Raw genomic sequence first — 19,347 nt, 5'->3', positions numbered from 1 at the left:
AAGAAAAGAGAGGGAACGTGGAAGGGAGAGAGAAGGAAAGAATGGGGGGAAGATGGACAGGGAGGGTAGGAGGAGACCGAGAGGGGACTTAAGAGCCAGAGAGACAACTGTAGGGAGGAAAAGGGAACCACGCAGACAGGGAAAGCCCAGGCCAGGGTCCTGGGAGCGCATGCTCAACACGGCTCACTGCTTTCCCTCTCATGTGGGATGAAGAGAAGTTTGATCTCAGAAAGGAGAGTGGGTGCTGAGCAAAAGGCAGTAGGAGGGCTTTGCTAAAAGCCCATCTCCATAGCAACGCTCTCGAGGTGTCCTCGACAAAGTCAGATTTCTCGCTAAACAAAGGGGAAAAACAAGTTAGGCACAAATGTGGCCTGTAGGGGACAATGTCCAGTAGTACAGGCCTGCTTCTCTCTTATGTGCGTCACTTTTCAGACTGGGTTGCCTCTGAGTATATGTGTGTGCACGCATTTGATGGGTGCTCACGTGTGCATGTGTGTGTGTGCACGTGTGTGCAAGTATGTGTCTCTGTGTGCTTGAGAGTGTGTGTGTGCATGTGCACATGTGTGCAAGTATGTGTCTCTGTGTGCTTGAGAGAAAGAGAGTGTGTGTGCATGTGTGTGTGCATGTGTGTGTGCACGTGTGTGTAAGTATGTGTCTCTGTGTGCTTGTGAGTGTATGTGTATGTGTGTGTGCATGTGTGTGTAAGTATGTGTCTCTGTGTGCTTGCGAGTATTGTGTGCATGTGTGCGTGCATGTGTGTGCATGTGTGTGCATGTGTGTGTGCACGTGTGTGCAAGTATGTGTCTCTGTGTGCTTGCGAGTGTGTGTATGTGTGTGTGCATGTGTGTGTAAGTTTGTGTCTCTGTGTGCTTGCGAGTATTGTGTGCATGTGTGCGTGCATGTGTGTGCATGTGTGTGTAAGTATGTGTCTCTGTGCTTGCGAGTGTGTGTGTATGTGTGTGTACAGGCACATGCATACTAGAGTGCAGGTGTGGAGGTCAGGACACCCCTGGGCGGCAGTCCTCACCCTCCACCTTGGCCTGGACTCTCTTGTCCCCTCTACGTACAGCAGACTAACTCCCATGGGAGCCTCTGGCATCTCTGTTTTCCATCTTGCCATGAGGACACAGGGATTACAGACACGCTACAGTACCGGGGAACCAAACTCGGACTTCCATGCTTGCACGGCATGAGCTATTTTTCCAGCCCCCGTGGTATCTGATTAATAATATTTGGTCATATTGAAGGTTTGGGTTCAGAGTTTAAGTTTAGTTGCAGAGAAACCACACACACACACACACACACACACACACACAATCCCATCATGATAAAGTGCCAAGGGCAGTAATGTCAACATTCTTCTCAAACTGAATCATCACTTCACAAAAACCACAACATCCATACACATTTCAAACTTCAATCTTGTCCACTGACAGGGGATGCCCACGCCTCACTCCTTCCAAGTCCTTAGAGGAAGGAGATTGACTTGAGAGTCAGAGCAAATGGGACCTTTGAGTCAGATATGGGCATTCCCTCCTGATAAAGAGAATCATTCCTATTCACAAATCTATCTCGTTGTTTACTTAAAAACTAATTCCATTTTGTTTAAGGCAGGGGCGTGCTGGGTAGCCGGGGTTGGCAATACACTCACACTCTTCAGGCCTTGGCCTCCCAGGTGCTAGCCTAGAAGGCCTCAGCCACCCTGCCCAGGTCATCCATCATTTCCTAAGCAGCCTAAACATTTCCCCAAACGGTGCACTTTTCTAATGGCCTTTTAAGGTCTTGATTATTTTTTCCAGCTCTTTCCCCACTTCTGCACTCTGGTTATGATTTAAATTGTTAATATCCCTGATGTCCCCGCCCCCCCAGGCATGTGCTAAGAGTGGCTTTCTGCGGGGGTCACGTGCACATTTGCCCTCGGCCTAAACAGCCTTGGCATTTTTAGTAATTTCAAGCTGCCTCTCCCTTACTCCGTTTGCACTGACCTGTATCCTTAACCCATGTGACTATGCCCGTGCCCGATGAAAGCTTCAGGGGGGGCTCGCCTTCCCGACGTACGTGGACCATAGTGTCTGATGAGGTCATCTGGATTGGCGATGTGCCACACCGTCAACACCATCCATGCCCACCCCCAAGGTACCCGAACCCACTGGGTTGACACCACTTTTAATCTAGCGCACACTGTGCAAACCGAAAGCCTTTTGAGATGGCTGTTAGCGACACACAGACTTACGGAGGGAGGCAGACGCTCCAGGCAAAGGTTTGGAGAGTTAGGTGACCTGTGTCATTCTCACGGCCTCCATAACCCTGTTTCCTCAGCTAAAAGGGCATTGTCCTCTAACACTGAGCAGTCAAAGTTGTTGCCCGACCACATATATTACAGGAGCCGATCCCCTGTGTCCAGTTCTTTATCTCACGTTCTCTCTCTGCTCAACTATAAATTTGCGTTATGTTTCTATGTTCCATGTTTGTCACTGGCTGCTATTAATCTCCTGCCATGTCTGTTTCATGTATGTGTACAGAGGGAAAGCAGTATGTCGGGCTTTGGTGTTACTCGGTTTCCGGCAATCCCTTAAAGAGACTTGAAACGCACCCCCCATGTGGGTAAGATTTCGTTTTACGAAACGAGGCCAGCACTGTGAAGAGTGACCCCCCTCCGCAGTCATAATCAAGGCCGCTGTGAGTAGGCGGCGCACATGGTGCCTAGAGAGGCAGATACAAGCGAAGGCTCGGCTTTATTATTCCCAGGTCACTTGGGGATCTTGCTGAATCAGGACTGGGGTCACACTGGGGCCGCCAAGCTCCGTGTCTAACCCGCTCCCTGGGGAACGATGCTTTGAGTTCACAGGACTGGACCTTGTGGGCCTTCCTCCAAGCTCTGACACTGAGCTGAGCCAATCTTGCCAAGTAAGCGTGGCATAAACCTCACCAGGGTGATGGGCAGGCAGATCCTGCCTCCTTCAGCAATCCGGGAACTCTTTAACCAGAACTGCAGACACCGACTCTGCATTCCAATCGGAGACCTTGAGCACCTATCTTTGGGAGAACTGCTGAGATTTCACGAAAACAAAGATCTGGAGCTTATTGTTAGGAAAGAAAAAATGTTAAAGGCTCCAAGACGAAGACGGCTCTATAAACAGAGACCACTGGCAATCTGTTAGGGCCTTCTCCACACAGGACGCTCACAGGGGCAGCATCTGCCGTACATTTGTGTCACGACACGCAGACGCACTAAAAAACTAACGAAATAAATTCAAGACCAATACACCAAAAAAAAAAAAAAGACATAAATTTTCTGAGAGAAATCAAGGATGACGATAAACAAAGAGAAATATGATTTATGGAAGGACAGATTCAATATTGCTAAGCCGTAAAAATGGTCTACCGACTGAACTCAACTGCCGGCACAATTTCCTGATTGGCAGTCTTGTAGAAATTCTGAAGCTGTCCCTTGGGTGCCCTGAGACCTTGAGTTTCTGCTTCATGGAGGGTTTGGAGCTAAGAGACAGGAGGAGGCCAAAAGCTTTTCCAAAGACTGTATAGGGACAAAAGCAAGCCAGACTACGAAATGTGACAAGAGCCACACGGTGAAAGGAGAGAAATGATTGCCACAAGCTGGACTCAGACACCCACATATGCACCTTGCCACCTGACCTGCACACATGCGTACATACATACACAGGCACATGCTAAATTAATTAATGAAAAATTAAGTCTAGGTTTCAAATTCACTCCCCCTCCTTTCAGGACTTTTTTCACTTTCTGATGAGCTTCAAGAACCCCACTCGCAACTGTTTCTTCACCTCTCTGGTGGTGCCCCCGAATAGATCTCGCCTTGTTGTCTCCCAGAGAGCATAAATCTTTCTTTTGAGGTGCAGGGCCCAAGGTCCAGGTAAGATCTTCAGTTCTTCCTTGACCTGTGCACCTGCGTGCTCTGACTTATGCACCTGTGTGCTCTGACTTATGCACCTGTGTGCTCTGACTTATGCACCTGGGTGTTTTGACCTATGCACCTGCGTGTTCTGACCTGTGCACCTGGGTGCCCTGACCTGTGCACCTCCATGTTCTGACCTGTGCACCTGTGTGCTCTGATCTGTAAATCTGCATGTTCTAACCTGGGCACCTGTGTGCTCTGATTTATGCACCTGAGTGTTTTGACCTATGCACCTCCATGTTCTGACCTGTGCACCTGGATGACCTGACCTGTGCACCTGGGTGCTCTGACCTGTGCACCTGCATGTTCTGACTTATGCACCTACGTGCTGACTTGTGCACCTGCGTGCTCTGACCTGTACACCTGGGTGCTCTGATCTATGTACCTACATACCCTGACCTATGCACCTGCATGCCCTGACTTGTGCATGTGCATGGTCTGACCTACATTCTCTGACACTGAAATTCTCAGCAGCTCTTCACTTGATTATGCTGACAAAGACTCAAACTGATGTTTGACTCACAGTGAAAATTCTTCTAGATGTAAACGTTAACAGGTCTCATAAATAGAATTATTTTAAAGATACTTTGGGATGAAGCCAAGATCTTGTGTGTGGGGGGGGGGTCGGGGGGTCGGGGTGTGTTTCAAGTTAAAGAAAGGTTAACATTAGACCCATAGCTAGACTAAAGTCACTATGAATTGTCCTCAGGAAAAAAGGCTCATTTTCTCTAGACACCGGGTCATCTACCCTGATCAGCAGCTTCCCTTCGGTTTGGAGTAAGTACATCTATCATGGCCACTTGTCACACGTAACTGGCAGGCTACACTTAGAAATACATCCTCATTGAGAAATCCATGATAACCAAGGCATGAACAGCAGCTAAAATATTGCAGAGGGACACCTGTCTGGGACAGAGAAAAGGGACCAGCAAAGCCCCCCATTCCTTATGTAGCTGAGTGATATTACAGGCATCTCAGAACTCCAAAAATCAGCTAAAAACAAACATCAATGGGGGAAGCTTTTCTTCTAGTGATGCTGCTAGCATTTCTGGTGAGGACTCCCTGAGAGAACGGCCCTCTATCTGGAGCTGCTGCATCCTTGCCCTGGTCCAGGATACATGCACAACCAGGCACAGAAGCCTGCTGAGACACTGAAAGAGACACTGGCTTGACCTGGAGTAGGGAGAGACACAAAATACAGGCCACATGATCTTCGTAGAAACCACCACCAGAAAGCTCTCAGGTGGGCTAACTTGAAGCCGGGGTCTCAAAATGAGCTCATGACAGATAGCTAGAATGCACAAAATGTAACAAGGACATCCTAGGAACAGAAAGGCCAACTTAGCTCTCCACTGCACGAGGCTGTTTTACTTTAAAGGGAAAAATACTTTATTTTTTCTAAAGTGTAACAAAAGTTGCAAGGGAGCTGCTGAGACAGCTTCATCGACAAGTGTGCTTGCAAGACTGAGTTCAATGCCCAGAACCCAGATGAATGAGCCAGCATGTGACATACGCTTATAATCCCAATGCTGGGGAGACAGAGGCAGGGGAATCCCAGGAACTCAGTAGACAACCACTCCATTCTACTTTCTGTCTGTCTCCAGTTCAATGAGAGAGCCTATCCCGTGCCCCACACACAAACAGGCCCCCATGGGCACGCATGCACACCCACTAAAAGGTTGCTTATAATCTTTATGATTTTTGATATTTTATCAAATCGTTTAAGTGGAGGGAACAGCTGTCTCTCCACTTAAAAGTCCTAAAGCCAGGTAGGTATGATCCCTAAATACCTCAACTTTATACAAAAATATAGCAAGTCAGCAAATGCCAACAAGTTAGTCAACCAGTGCCAAGTCTGAATCACACAGCAAATGCTGACTGTATTCCAGATTGTTAGGAGACTCTGTATGGCACAACTGGAGTGCTTCTGCACACCCTCCTTCTCCTGGACCCACACAAGGAAGGCTAGCCTGTCCCCTGCTCAAGGACGGCACACAGATTCTCAGTGTGTTCCACGTTGTTTGTATCGACCGTCACTCTGGTAAGCTGCAAATGGCCCTAAATTCTTGTGACCTGGTGATGTGGTTCCTGGTGGGTGCTCTGTTTTGAGCATATCTGTTACTTCCGTTCTGGCTGTTCTTATGGGAAGACAGACAGTGTGGGTGGCATCAAAGCTGGGAGCGAGGAGGCTGCTGTAGTAGACACGGTCACCAAGTCTGTGAAACAGGCTAGCAGGCTCAGTGAGCACCATCCCTAATGATGCCACCTTGGTCTTATCCAGTATGGAGGAGTAGCCTATGAACTATTGTTTGTACCCAATGGCAGCAGGTTTAACAAGACTGATAAATGATAGCAATGTTTAAGAGCACCTTTGGAAGGCAAGAATGATGTGCCGTGGACTGTGTATGTGTGCATGCATGTGTGTACGTTAGATATATATTGAGCGTCTTCCTCAATCCCTTCACACCTTATTTTCTTTTCCTAAGGCAGAGACTTACTGAATTTGAATGGAGCTCTTGGATTTGGTGACCCTGGCTGGCCTGAGCGCTCTTAGGACCCAACTTTAAGCCAAAGCATTTCTGAAGGCATTTCTCCTGCCAGATGGTCTCTATTAGTGTGTGCTGTTCTAGATTGTGAATTGATGTCTGGGTGCCAAAAACGCTTGGTCACTCCTGGCCCGGTCCTGTCATCTGAATTCTTCCTTGTTCTCTTTCCAAGGCCTATACGGGTGACTCACAGAGGTTCCAGCCCTCCTGGGCTAGCCTGGTCTTTTCAGGAGATTATCACTGATTCTCCTGGCCCCAAGCAGGTTACCTGTCTGGATTTCTACACAATGTCCCCCACACTCCTCTCTGGCCCCTATTGTCGCCTGCATGGGGACAGTCACTCATCCAACAGTCGCCACAGAACCAACATGGCTGGGTGCTGGGTGAGGTATTCAAATTACAAGCAGAAAAACAAACAAGCGAAGAGATGGCTACAAAACCTGCCAGAGAAGGAGAAAGAGGAGCAGTGAGCATTCTGGAATAAGTCAGAATGACCCAGGTGAAACGGAGGGCTTTCTCCTGTGGTAGAAAAGCCAGTCAAGGTTCACAGACAAGAGAACTATGGTTCACAGACAAGAGAACTATAGCAACACAAGACAGGTACCAGTCAGCATGGAAGGTGAGGCAGGTCATAGCTGAGAGCCCTGGAAGCCTCACTTAGCAGACAGTGGGAGGCACTCAGCAGGGTCAATTCCTTCTTCAGGAATGTCAGGTGCCAACAGCTTCCTGAGGGCTTTGACGACTGTCTTAGAGGCCGCGGTAGACATGGCCCAGCATTCATAGCAGGGCAATGCTGCCACAGCAGGGGGACCCCGCTCCCGGCTCTGTGCTCTGTCTGGAGCAGTCATTGCAGTACCTTCTCACATACCTGAGCAGAGAACCCACGGAGGGAGCTGCTGCGAGGTCAGCCTAGGTACAGGTGGGGTTGGGGTGCACTGCAGGTGTCGGAACAGCATGGGGATATATGGTGGGAACAGCACGGGGATATATGGTGGGAACAGCACGGGGATATATGGTGGGAACAGCACGGGGATATATGGTGGGAACAGCACGGGGATATATGGTCTGAACAGCACGGGGATATATGGTGGGAACAGCACAGGGATATATGGCGATGGATGGACTTGGGAGGAAAGCAATCAGATATTAGTGAATGAAAAACTTCTGATGGGAACCAAGAAAGGAAGTGAGATGGATCTCCTATGGAAGACAACATCCAAGAAGGTGACTGAGGACAGCTGGACCCTGGAGTCATCCAACTCCAAGAGGTGCAGGGGCAACAGGCAGGCTGGTCCCAGGAAAGAAGAGGCAACTTGGATCCCAGAGAAGAGGATCCATGGATTTTGTGGCTCATTTAAAGAAGACAGGAAGGGAGGTGCCAAGGACAGAAAAGAGGTTGAATACAGGATATATTTAATAAATTCTGTTTGAGTCGATCAATCAGTCCCTTAGTCCAACACCCCCAGATCTTATCCCAGCACATAAGCAACCCCAGAACTTGATCAAATAAGGACCTCGTTGAGCCAATAAAGCCAAACTTAGATTGGGCTTGCCTAAACACATGAGGACCGAAAAAGCACCGCACAGGGACCAAAGGTAACACATTCGCCCCGCCAACAAGCCAGCAGGGAGAGCAGCCTGCCCCATGCTTTTCCCACACAGAAAGTTCACCAGGTGGATTTTAATCCTCGATGCACAGACAAATCTCCCAGGGAACATCTTTTAGGTCCCACCTCAGACCAAATACAGTATAATCCCAGGGGTTGGGACGTGGGGGTCTGTGTTATTGAAGTCTTACAAGGAAACTGAAGTGGGAACTTGTAATGCCCTCTTAAAAACTGTTCTCCTGGCACCCAAAGAGGCAGGCAGGCAGGGCAAGCTCCGAGTTCTCCAGGGAAGAAAGGAAACAGGGACAAGGAACGTAGTCCAGAGCCTCGACTCCTTCCTTGAGAATCATGGTAAGGAGACAATCCCTTGTCAGGCACTTGAGTTTCTCAGACAGGGAAGCAAATCCAACCAGAACATGAAAAATGTCCTTGCAGCCCTTGATTCACAGAAAGGAAGGCAGTCAGGAGCAGCGTGTCTTAGGGTTTCTATTGCTTCAATGAAGTACCATGACCAAAGCAAGTTGGGGAGGAAAGGATTTATTTGGCTTACACTTTCACATTACTCTTCATCACTGGAGGAAGTCAGGACAGAAACTCAAGCAGGGCAGGAACCTGGAGGCAGGAGCTGACGCAGAGGCCATGGAGGGTTGCTGCTTATTGGCTGCTTCTCATGGCTTACTCAGCCTGCTTTTTATAGAACCCAGAACCAGGGTAGTGCCCAGGGATGGCACTACCTACCATGGGTTGGGCCCTCCCCCATTTATCACTAATTGAGAAAATGCCCCACAACTTGATCTCATGGAGGCATTTTCTCAACTGAGGTTCCCTCCTTACAGATGACTCGTGCTTGTGTCAAGTTGACGTAAAACTATCTAGGACACAGAGCCTCCAGGATGCGCCACATCACACAGTTCCACCATGACCTCTGTGCACAGACACAGATGTGAAGGAGTAAGACACAGAAAAGAAGCAACCCCATACGAAATGCTTTTCTGCGCCTGAGGAAGTATTACATCTTGTACCAGTGCTCCTGCCTACTTAGGAAGCTGAGGCAGGGGGATCACTTCAGCTCAGAAATTCAAGACCAGCATAGACAAAATACAAGCCACAATTCCAAAACCCAAAACCAAGCAACAACCCGTTAATTCCTTAAGAAAAAAAAGTAGAAGAAATTTCCAAAATCATACCCCTTGAAACAAAAGCACATCCCTTGAAACAAACATCTCCAGTCCCCTCCACTCCAAACGTCTAGAATGAACGCACGCCTTCTGTAAAGCCTGGAGTAGAACGGTGATGAAGTTAGAGAAACATTTCCTCCCCAAACAAAGAAATTAGGATTAGAGATTTGGAATAAAGGGGTCCAGGGTCAGGAAAAGAATGCTACCCAAGCGTGAGACACAGAGACAAAGACAGAAAATCAGCCAGAAACCGCTCTGGAAAAAAAAAATATTTAAACTAGGAAACCTAGAGGGTACAGTCGAAGATGGATGAGAAAGATCTGTGACTCCAAATACCAAAACGGAAAAGGACTTTTGAACCATCAATTCCGGCTCTCAATCTATTGGGTATCAGGAAATCTAGGATGCTCTAGGGGTCAGGGTGGTCATGGCTGAGTGTGCCATCTTGGAGCGGGATGGGTCTTGCACGCCACCTCTGGAGAGGTGCGCAGCTTTAACTGGTTCCACACCTTGACTGTGTTGCTAGGAGACGCTATGGCTCTGGAGCGAGAGTTTTCTTCTGTGTCTGTTTCGTTTAAGGGGAGACTTCTTTTCAGGTCCTAGGTGTGAGACTCCTCGGAATGCGTGCCACATCTCATCCGCTCTCCATATGACAGCTTCCTGGCCTCAGCTACTGGATTTCGAAATCACATGAACTCAGAGTTCAACCAACACCTGGAGAGGACCCTGTTGGCCTTGCAACGTAAGGCTCGCCCACAAGACAGGGACAGCGGGGACCTCAAGTGTCACTGCAGTCAGTGTCACCTGCTGTGGTGGTCAGACCAGCTTCCTCTGAAAGCACTAGAACTTTAAGTAGAGCTAAGATCCACGGAAGCACCTTTCTTCCCCAGACAACAACTGGAAGCCACTCGCCGTGTGACTGATGTGCCTCGGCTGACAGCTGGCTTCCATGTTACGTTAGTTCACATTGCTCGTCCCCAATTAAACTAAGAACCCGAGAGGCATCTTAACAAGATAGATCATCTAGGAAGTGCCTCTGAATATCTAACTCTTCGTCTGTACGTTGTGGCTCTGTGGGTGTTGCTGTCACCCTGACCCAGGTCCTAGAGCCAGGACTCTGATTTTCCACGTGGACTAAGAAATGCCTGGAAGTGTAAGAGAAATGTCTTTTCTATTGACTGCCTAATGGCATTCTGGGGAAAAAAACCCCAGAAGTCACCCAGAGAACAACCACGACTGTGTGGGAAGCCTGATTTAATATGGAATCCAGTGCAGATTCCGAAATGAGGCAGCAGGCACAGGCTGTAACAAGAAGACATCCCTCAGTCTGTCAGCTGCAGGCTGTGAGTGAGGAGGACCGCTAGGCTGCATCTCAGGTGATGGGATTCTCAACAGCTGGGCCGCAGAGAGGACCAATTTCTAAGACAGAAGCAGGATGCCAAGCTAGCATAACAGCTGTAGCTGGGACGGAATTTGGACCAATTATGGAGAACCATGGTAGGAAGGCAAAAGAGAGGCATCTCAGGAGGCAAAGAGAGGCTGGGTGTGGTGGCACACCTTTAACCCCAGCATTCCAGAGGCAGACAGATCTCTGTGTTTGAGACCAGTCTGGTCTACAAAGTAAGTTCCAGGACAGCCAGGGCTACACAGAGAAACCCAGTACTGAAAACAAACAAAAGAGGGACAGGGGCATATAACAGTGGGGAGTTCTTTTAGCAGGATTAGTCTAACTGCTGCAAGACAGTAGATCACCTGGCTGATAATTCAGGTAGCTCATGGCTATTTGCAATGGAAACAAAGGAGAGAGAGAGAGAGAGAGAGAGAGAGAGAGAGAGAGAGAGAGAGAGAGGGAGAGAAAATGAGAGAGAGAGAAAATGAGACAGAGAGAGGACAAGAGAAAGAGAGAAGAATATTTTAACGAAAAAATAAAATAAAACTTCAAAGAAACAAGTTGAGCAAATGGTATAAAAGAAAAAAAAAAAAAAAAGGAAACCAACCAACCAGGAGAGTTTGGTAAACCAAAGTCACAGGAGAAAAAAAAAAAAAAAAAAACCCTACATGAATGTTTAGCAGTGAGGAAGGGAGCCATTCTGAGAAGGAAGAATTCCTTCCCCATGTGCTTGCAATGGTAAGTCGTCACTTTTTATAAGTAAAATTCTGTCTTCACCACAAGCGTAGAAGACATTTAATGGGTGACCTGTTACCACCAGCATTGTGATTATATGTGTATGTGTGGGCATGTTTGTGTATGGACACAGGCATGTCACAGCACACATGTAGACGTCAGAGGGCAACTTACTGGAGCTGGTTCTCTCCCTCCAACACGTGAATCCCAAGGATCAAACGTGGGTCCTAAGGAAGCATGTGATTTACCCACTGAGACACGTCAATGGCCCTGAATGTTCTTTTCTAAGTAAAAATGATCTATTAAATTTAAACGTCTCCTTTAACATCCCTACTATTGCTGAGAATGTCCTAAGGTTCTGGCAGGAAATTCCAGAACCATGGGGGGAAAAACCCAGGAAATACCTCCGGGAATGAGAGAAGCTGGTACTGTCCGCGAATCGCCACGGATCTAAAGGCGACAATGCCACCAAGAGATAGCAGACAGAGGGACAAGCCTTTAAGGCCCGCTGAGTCAACAGAGCAGACTTCAAAGATAAACTTCTGGAATGAAGAGATTCGAACTTCAGATGAATGCCTTTTTTTTTTTTTTTTTTAAAGTGGGCACAAGCTGCAATCATGCTCCTAACGCCACCATTTCTGAGTTAACACTTGGAGATAAGTGCTAACCAAGACAAGAATGTTATCCACCGAGCTCCACACTGCTCCCATTGTCTGCTCCCCTACCCCCCTGCAAGAGTGGGAACCAGTTAACCCACAGAGAGTCCTCCTGACCCGGCCTTGAGAAAATAAAGACACAAGTGGAAGGATTCCCTGTTCTTTATTAGTAAATGCTTACTCTGAGCAGGGACTGTCACCCCTCCTATAAAGGACAAAAAAAAAAAAAAAAAAAAAAAAAAAAAAGGAATGAACTCAGCTGGTGTGTGGTGCTTTAAGCTGAAATAGCTACCTGACGGGCAAGCTCCAACAGAACCAAAGTTCATGACCTTAACTGAACGACTTATACAGAGAGGCTTTTTCCTGCTCATTAATTTTGCAATGCATTGATTTACTCAGTTGTCTGGGGATGCATATATATCAAAAAAGAAGCAAGTGAAGGAATTCCTGGCAAGGGTGTAAACAAGCTCTCCCTATCTTCCGTGGGGGACCGTGTGCATCTAGTTCAAGCACACATTGCTGAGGAATGGAACCCACTAAACACTGCAGCTCGGGTGTAGCTTCCACACTCTCTGGTGGTTGGCTTCCGATAATTTCGGCCTCCACAAGGCAGGCTTAGCTTTCCTCGTTAACAATAACTTCTTCAGAAAACTAAGTGATCCTGTCTGCCTTAGAGATGCCATGCTGTCATTTCTCGGTGCCAGAAAAAGCCTCAAATATGTGTCAATCAATTCCTTATGACCAAGAGGAAAGAAAACACGAAGCCCATTAGCCATACAGGGAACAGCACCTTTAGAAGTAGTCTAAAGCAACAATCTAGCTTTACACTTTGAAAGCTCTAGAAAACACTGCTCTGGTAACACCTGTCTGTCCAAGGCCTATTTGGAAAGGACAAGCCGAAAGGTAGCAATTGAAAAGTGCACGCCAGGCGGTGGTGGCGCACGCCTTTAATCCCAGCACTTGGGAGGCAGAGGCAGGCGGATCTCTGTGAGTTCGAGACCAGCATGGTTTACAAGAGCTAGTTCCAGGACAGGCTCCAAAGCTACAGAGAAACCCTGTCTCGAAAAACCAAAACAAAAAAAGAAAAAAAAAAGAAAAAAAAAAAAAAGAAAAGTGCACACGTTAGTAAGTGATCAAACCAGCCCAAGAGACACAGAGGCAGCTTGCACAGGCAGAGCAGCGGGCGGGCACTATTCATGTCTCCATTATCCATGCTTTACCTGCAAACAATCAGTACAGTTACTAGAGAAGCAATTTTCACAAACCGTTTGCATTGAAGCATTCCAAGGGGGAACTGTGATGCAAGGACAGCCAAGAAATAGCAGGCAGTGGCCATCTCGAAAGAGAGTGACCAAGTCCATTACCGTCCCTTCCTATGTATCCCATAGTACACTTTGAAACATTGGAGTCTGAGTCAGAAGGCATGCAAGAGTTCCAGGTCTCTAGAACCCAGAGAGCAGGCAGACTGGCAGAACATTTCTTACTCGTTCCTGGACACTGGTTAGCATGGCATAAGTACAGGTTTGCCTAAGACCCTCATCTGTGAGACAGTAGGCCAGGGTGCCCTCCAGCCTCCTGGGTATACCCCAGTGTGACACAGCACCATGGGAGCATTTTTGGAAAGGTGGCTCTGTGGAAGGAGAGACAAGGGCATGCCACAGAAGGAGCCCGACTCAGGAGCTACCTCACGAGCATCAAAAAAAACGGGAAAGAAATCCAAGCAGGGAAGGCAAGTCTTCTCAAGCAAGTCTTTCCAGATAAAGAAAGATTATAGCAGGGCTGAGGGTAGGGACAGGATGGGGATGGACTCTCACCGAAGTTAGGAAGCAGAACCATTGCCAAGGCCAATCAGAGCAATACATCTGAATAGCTGCACCCGGCACGATTTGATTCAAACACAGACTTGGATAGTTTTAGAACAGTATAGAGACAATATAGTTTCAGAAAGGGCCTCCCCCACATAACTCTGTAGATAACAGTAATAACAGTATTCATAATAACAGCACACATAATGTTTATCATGGCCTAGCTGTATTTAGTACACCTGTGAACTCTTTTCCTACATTAATTTTACAGAGAGTAAAACTAAGTATCAGCCATGTACCTAGTGAGTAGCCGTGATGTTGCAGAATTAGGTACCTAAAGGCATAAGGTATCGCTTACAACACTTGCAATGAAGTTACTATAAATCGTAATGAATGTCCATAGGACCTTATGAATGAAATGGTGCTTCAAGCATCATTATCATGAAATAAATTAGCACACACATACACACACACACACACACACACACACAGAGTTAATTGTGCTAGCTAATGGAATAGCACAATTCTAAGAGCTACCCAAGACCCTGTGGTCAATACAGAAGAATAACTACAAACACAGGCTTTATATATCATGTTTAGGAAAGGAAAGAGAGAGCTGACAGCACAGGCTTCTTGGGGCGGGGGAGTTAGGTCATTTTTAAATATGCATAGCCTCCTTGTTACCTTACAGTGACATTTTACTGCCCTGTGCCTAGACAATACAGCCTCAGAGAGGGAAGCAGCGTCTTTGAAATCAGCTCGTGGAGCACAGCACTGAGTAAGCGTACGCCTGCTAAGACGAACACACCACTGACCGAAATGCACATTCTGCTCTATGTCTTCTCCTGCACCTGCAGTAGCCAGCTCTGAAGTTAGCACATTATTTTAAGAAGCACAGCAGCTTGGGCATTCTTTTGGGCTGTGCTAGGGTTTGAACCTAGGGCCTTCTGCACGCTAGACAAGCACTCTACCACTGAGCTACCCCCACAGTCCTAGAAAGACAACACTTATTATCCAGTACTTATAGAACAACTCACTTCAAAGTTTCCATCTCAGCCTGAGTCACAGTTAGTTATAAAATAATCCCAGCGGACTATTAGTTCAATGTTCTAACACTTTTAGAACCGTAATCGGTTTCAAAACTACAGGCACCCCACTAGGTGTGGTTGGTACCTATGGTCCAAGCTACTCAGAAAGCTGAGGCAGGGGAATGATTTGAACCCATACATTTAAGACCAGTCAGGGCAATGTTATGAGTGAGACCCAGGCTAGCTATAGGACACACACACACCAGACCACACCATACCACAGCACACACATACACCATCCCACACCACACACAACACACACACCATACCACACTACACCACACGCAACACACACACCACAGCACACACACATCACGCTACACACACACCACACACAGTACACACACATCACACACGCCACACACACACATACAAACACACCACACATACGCACTCACACACCCCACAGGTAGTTAATTAAATGCATGATTTATAGGTCAGGATTATTTTTATTACGTCGTCATGCCATCTCACCAACCATCCAGGCCACATACAGGGAACAAAATTCCCAAGGATGCTCATTAGGAAAGGTGTGGATTGGCAAATGCAGACTAGACAGGAGCGATTCAAAGGCCCTGCCTGAGGCCGCTTTCTGCCGCATCTCAAAGCAGGAAAGCCCCGTGCAGTCCACTTTCTCCAAACACCATTCATAACCACCCAGGCCAGGCGCCCAGCCCTCGGGGGAGCGGAAAGCATTCAGGGCACCTCTTCAATCTAAGACTTTCAATTTCTTGAAACAATAAACCGAGGCAAGCTGCTTTCTCCACCCTGTGGGAAACCATGATTTAGTGACTTTGAACAACCTCACAGACAGGAGTTGGACTCTCAGAGTCAAAGGCTTCCCTCCCAAAGGCTGGCTCTTTCTTTCCCTGATAACTATGTAAATTCCCCTCTCCCAGCCCCCGCTCGCTCGGAGCTGAGCAGCCGCCTGGCTATTCAAGGCTGTGTTTCCAGCTCGGTCCAGCGCTTTCATCATGAATGCATGAATGAATGGGATGCTCACGGCCTGCATAGCTCGCAGCTCTGCACAATGCCCAAACACACATTTTCCCACGAGGGCATTTCGAATCCGGCCTTCTACTTTTAACCTGCGCTCTTAGAGCGCAGTCTGTGTGGGAACACACTCATTGTCACTTGTTGCGTGCCTTGAGATGTTTTCCGCAAACATTTGTGACCGGCTAGCTAGGTATAAGCCCGAGGACAACTTTGGGTGGCACAGCAAATTCGCTCTCCCTCCACCTCCCGCTCTCTGCACCCACTGAAAATTCACTTTGGGCTGGGTTCTGTCCCCAAACCTTGGAAAAAAAAAAAAAAAAGCTACTGATTCCACGCAGAGAGGACACTCTCTCCGTCCTTTCTAGCGCCTCTCCCCACCTCATGTGTAAACACGCGTGGGAAGTCCATTTGGTCACTCAAGGGACTACACAAAGACCACGCTTCAGAGAACACATCTGCGTACTGGATACCATATGCGCGCTCCAGTCGCCCAGGACGGCTGACCTTGGGACCCTTTCTCCATTAGTCTTTTCCCACTAGACCACCCCGGACCCAGAGGAGCCCGCCTTTCTCCTACCAGGGTCTCTCCCTCTCTCTCTCTGCAGCACAGACAATGAGGAGAAAACAGGAGAACTCTGTTCCCATTCATTCCAGGATTGGTGCATACAGGCAACCAGCCTGGAGGTCCTTGCCAGTCACAACCACTCAGGTGTTGGGTGAGAAGTCTATGACCCTTCTCACCTCCGCGATACTTCACTCTCTCCACTCATTCACTGCATTGCTGGAACGCAAGGTACCTCAATAACTAGAAAGCGGGCGACCCCCACCCGCCCGGCCCGGAACCAGAGGAAACCAAAGCCCAAGGCTCCGGGAGCACTAGCGTCCTCTGGGGACTGGCGTCCCAACACCGTGCGGCCTGCAGTAGGTTCGCGCTACGCCAGGGTGCGTGCGCCCACTCCACGCCGGAGCTCGGCGCTTTGTCCCGCGCCACCCGCACGCTCCCGCTCCCCAGCTCGCGGGTCACCCGTGTTCCGGTGGCGGGGCTCACCTCTCTGCTGGCTCTGCACGGTGACCCAGAGCACCGAGGCCAGGAGCACCAGGAGCGCGGCTCCCGTACCGCCCCCGCGCATGTCGCCGTCGCCGCTCCTTGAGCTCCTGGGAAAGGTTGCGTCCACGCTCTCTCGCTGGCACCGCGCAAGTGTGCGCTTCCCAGACCGACCCTCGCCTGGTGCGCAGGCCTCTCGGACACACCCCCGCTGACCTAGCCGCGCCCCGCCCCTCCCCGCCCCTATCTCTCCCGGGGTCCCTCCCCCAGGAGGCGCCCTACTTTACTGGGATCCTTCTACGGGGAGGGTCTGTCCTCCAGGGGAGCCCCGCCCTGCTTGGGTCCTTCCTGGGGGTCCTTCCCCGAAGGGGTCTCTCTGTCTTTCCCAGGTCCTTCTTTATAGGGAGGTGTCTCTCCCAGGTGGCACTCTGACCCCCAGGCTCTAGTTGGGGTGAGCTGCTTCAGCAGCAGGGTCCAGGAAGTGGAGAGAGAAGCCTCAGAGAAGAGACTTTTAGCTAAGCCTGGCCCTGGACGGTGGATTTCAAGAAAGTATTTGCCCTGTTGACCCTTATCTGCCTGTTGGACCTATGCAGTCTTGGCCAATCCCAGGCCGCAAAACTATTATCAGAACACAATCCGTCTTTGCGGAACCCTGTGTCTGCAGAGGAAGCTCTTAAGGTTTTAGTTTGGGGCGGGTTCTGGTTTTTTTTTTTTTCCTTCAGAAAATGAGTAATAACTTGTTTCCTAACTTATTTGCCTATGAAAGGCACAGATGGTCGCAAGTGACTTTATCAGTATGTATATTTGCTATTGAAGAAAGGGGGGACTCCAGGTCTCAACGTTGATTTTGGAAAAACTACTTTCAATCCTAGAAAAAAAATAATTTAGTTTCCTCGCAAAAGTATTCATAACGCGTTTCCACAATATAAGCATACGCTATAATGCCTTGTGCAATCTCAGCACTATTTCCTCTTTGTTAGAGGGAGATCATGTTTTTTTTTTTAGCCACTTGTCTAAATTAATTTGATACCTCTACCAATTCCACTGTTTCTAAGCACGGGTCCTTCGCCACTTAATGAGTAAAATTTAATGAGCATGCATGGCTATTATTTGTTAAAAGGAAGTACAAAACAGGCCTGTAGAGTTTGTCCCTTTAAAAAAAATGATACCCTGGGGGCTAGAGAGATGGCTTGGTAGTTTAGGGCACTTGCTCTTGCAGAGGTCAGACTTCAATTCAGGCTCACATCATCCCTAGCTTCAGTTCCAGGGACCTAAGTCCCTCTTCTGACCTCTGCAGGCACTAAGCAAGCATGTATGTGGTGTGTGTGCACACACGCATAGGAAAAAAAAACTCACTCTTGCTCGGTGATGCCACTCAGCACGCCACTCGATTTAAATCCGGGGCTTCTTAACTATTTCGATGTTAAAGCAAATACCTAATCGTTAAATAAATTATCAGGCAAATTAAGTACTTAAAAGTAATTATTCAAACATTAAACATTTAGAATGTCACAAGTGCTTTTGCATGGAAATAACTGTCTGCCTAGGCTTATGTGTTACATACACGCATAGGGTCTCCTAAAGCATGTTCGCACACAGTCACCTGTTTATGTTCTATGTGACTTTTGTCTATGTGTTTCTTAGGGGGGCAGTTAGCAGCTCTCCCGAGAGAGAGAGAGAGAGAGAGAGAGAGAGAGAGAGAGAGAGAGAGAGAGAGAGAGAGAGAGAGGAGAGAGAAGTGAGTTCAGGCCTGTCTTACTGGCTCGTGTTAGGTCCAGGGCTAGAGTTCAGATCTGATATCTATCCCTGTTTCCTACACCTCATGACACTGAAATGCCGGAGGACCAGATCTTAGGATGAAAGTTCCAGAAAGCTTCCAGACCTTAGCTCCTCCAAAGGCACCTGGTGCCTGAGCAAGGGACAGGGAGCTTAGGCTGTGCTTTCAAGGCAGGGGTCAGTCAGGGAGCAGAGCAGACAGGAAGCAGCATCAGGAGTCACAGGTCATGATTTACCACTGCTCAGAATTAGCCGTGTTTCAGCTAGAGAGGAAGTCATAATAATGCATAGGGAGAAAATGGAATGGTGATAGCATCTTAATTCTAAATGTTTTATAAAAGTTCAGAGCACAGACTTTTCCACTTTTTACCATACTTGGAAAATACCTAAATCACATCCAATCCCATGAGAGTGGGTTCACCTATTCAGGATAGAAAATTAGTTTAATAAAATGTCCGATTTTCCTGAGAGCCGACGAACTCTGCCTACGTGGGTCAGAAATAGCCTAGTCTCCTTTCTTTCCAACCTCCACAGCTGTGATCAGTTTTCGAGGATGGAGATGCAGCAAGAGCCACCTCACTACCTGGGCTG

The 19,347-nt window shown here is 48.1% G+C and overlaps 1 protein-coding gene across 1 annotated transcript in view; it reads right to left on the bottom strand.

The window, feature by feature from the left end:
• Lama1 (laminin subunit alpha 1) overlaps positions 1 to 17,065 on the bottom strand; it is a 130,892-nt gene extending 113,827 nt beyond the window's left edge. The window contains exon 1 of the mRNA XM_038315399.1: positions 16,984 to 17,065. Within this exon, the coding sequence (XP_038171327.1) occupies positions 16,984 to 17,065 (82 nt within the window). The remainder of the gene's footprint in view (positions 1 to 16,983) is intronic.
• Positions 17,066 to 19,347: the final 2,282 nt, after the last annotated feature.

This window comes from Arvicola amphibius, chromosome 18 (genome assembly GCF_903992535.2).
Source record: "Arvicola amphibius chromosome 18, mArvAmp1.2, whole genome shotgun sequence".
Lineage (NCBI taxonomy): Eukaryota > Metazoa > Chordata > Mammalia > Rodentia > Cricetidae > Arvicola > Arvicola amphibius.
This window is presented reverse-complemented; position numbering and strand designations above follow the sequence as displayed.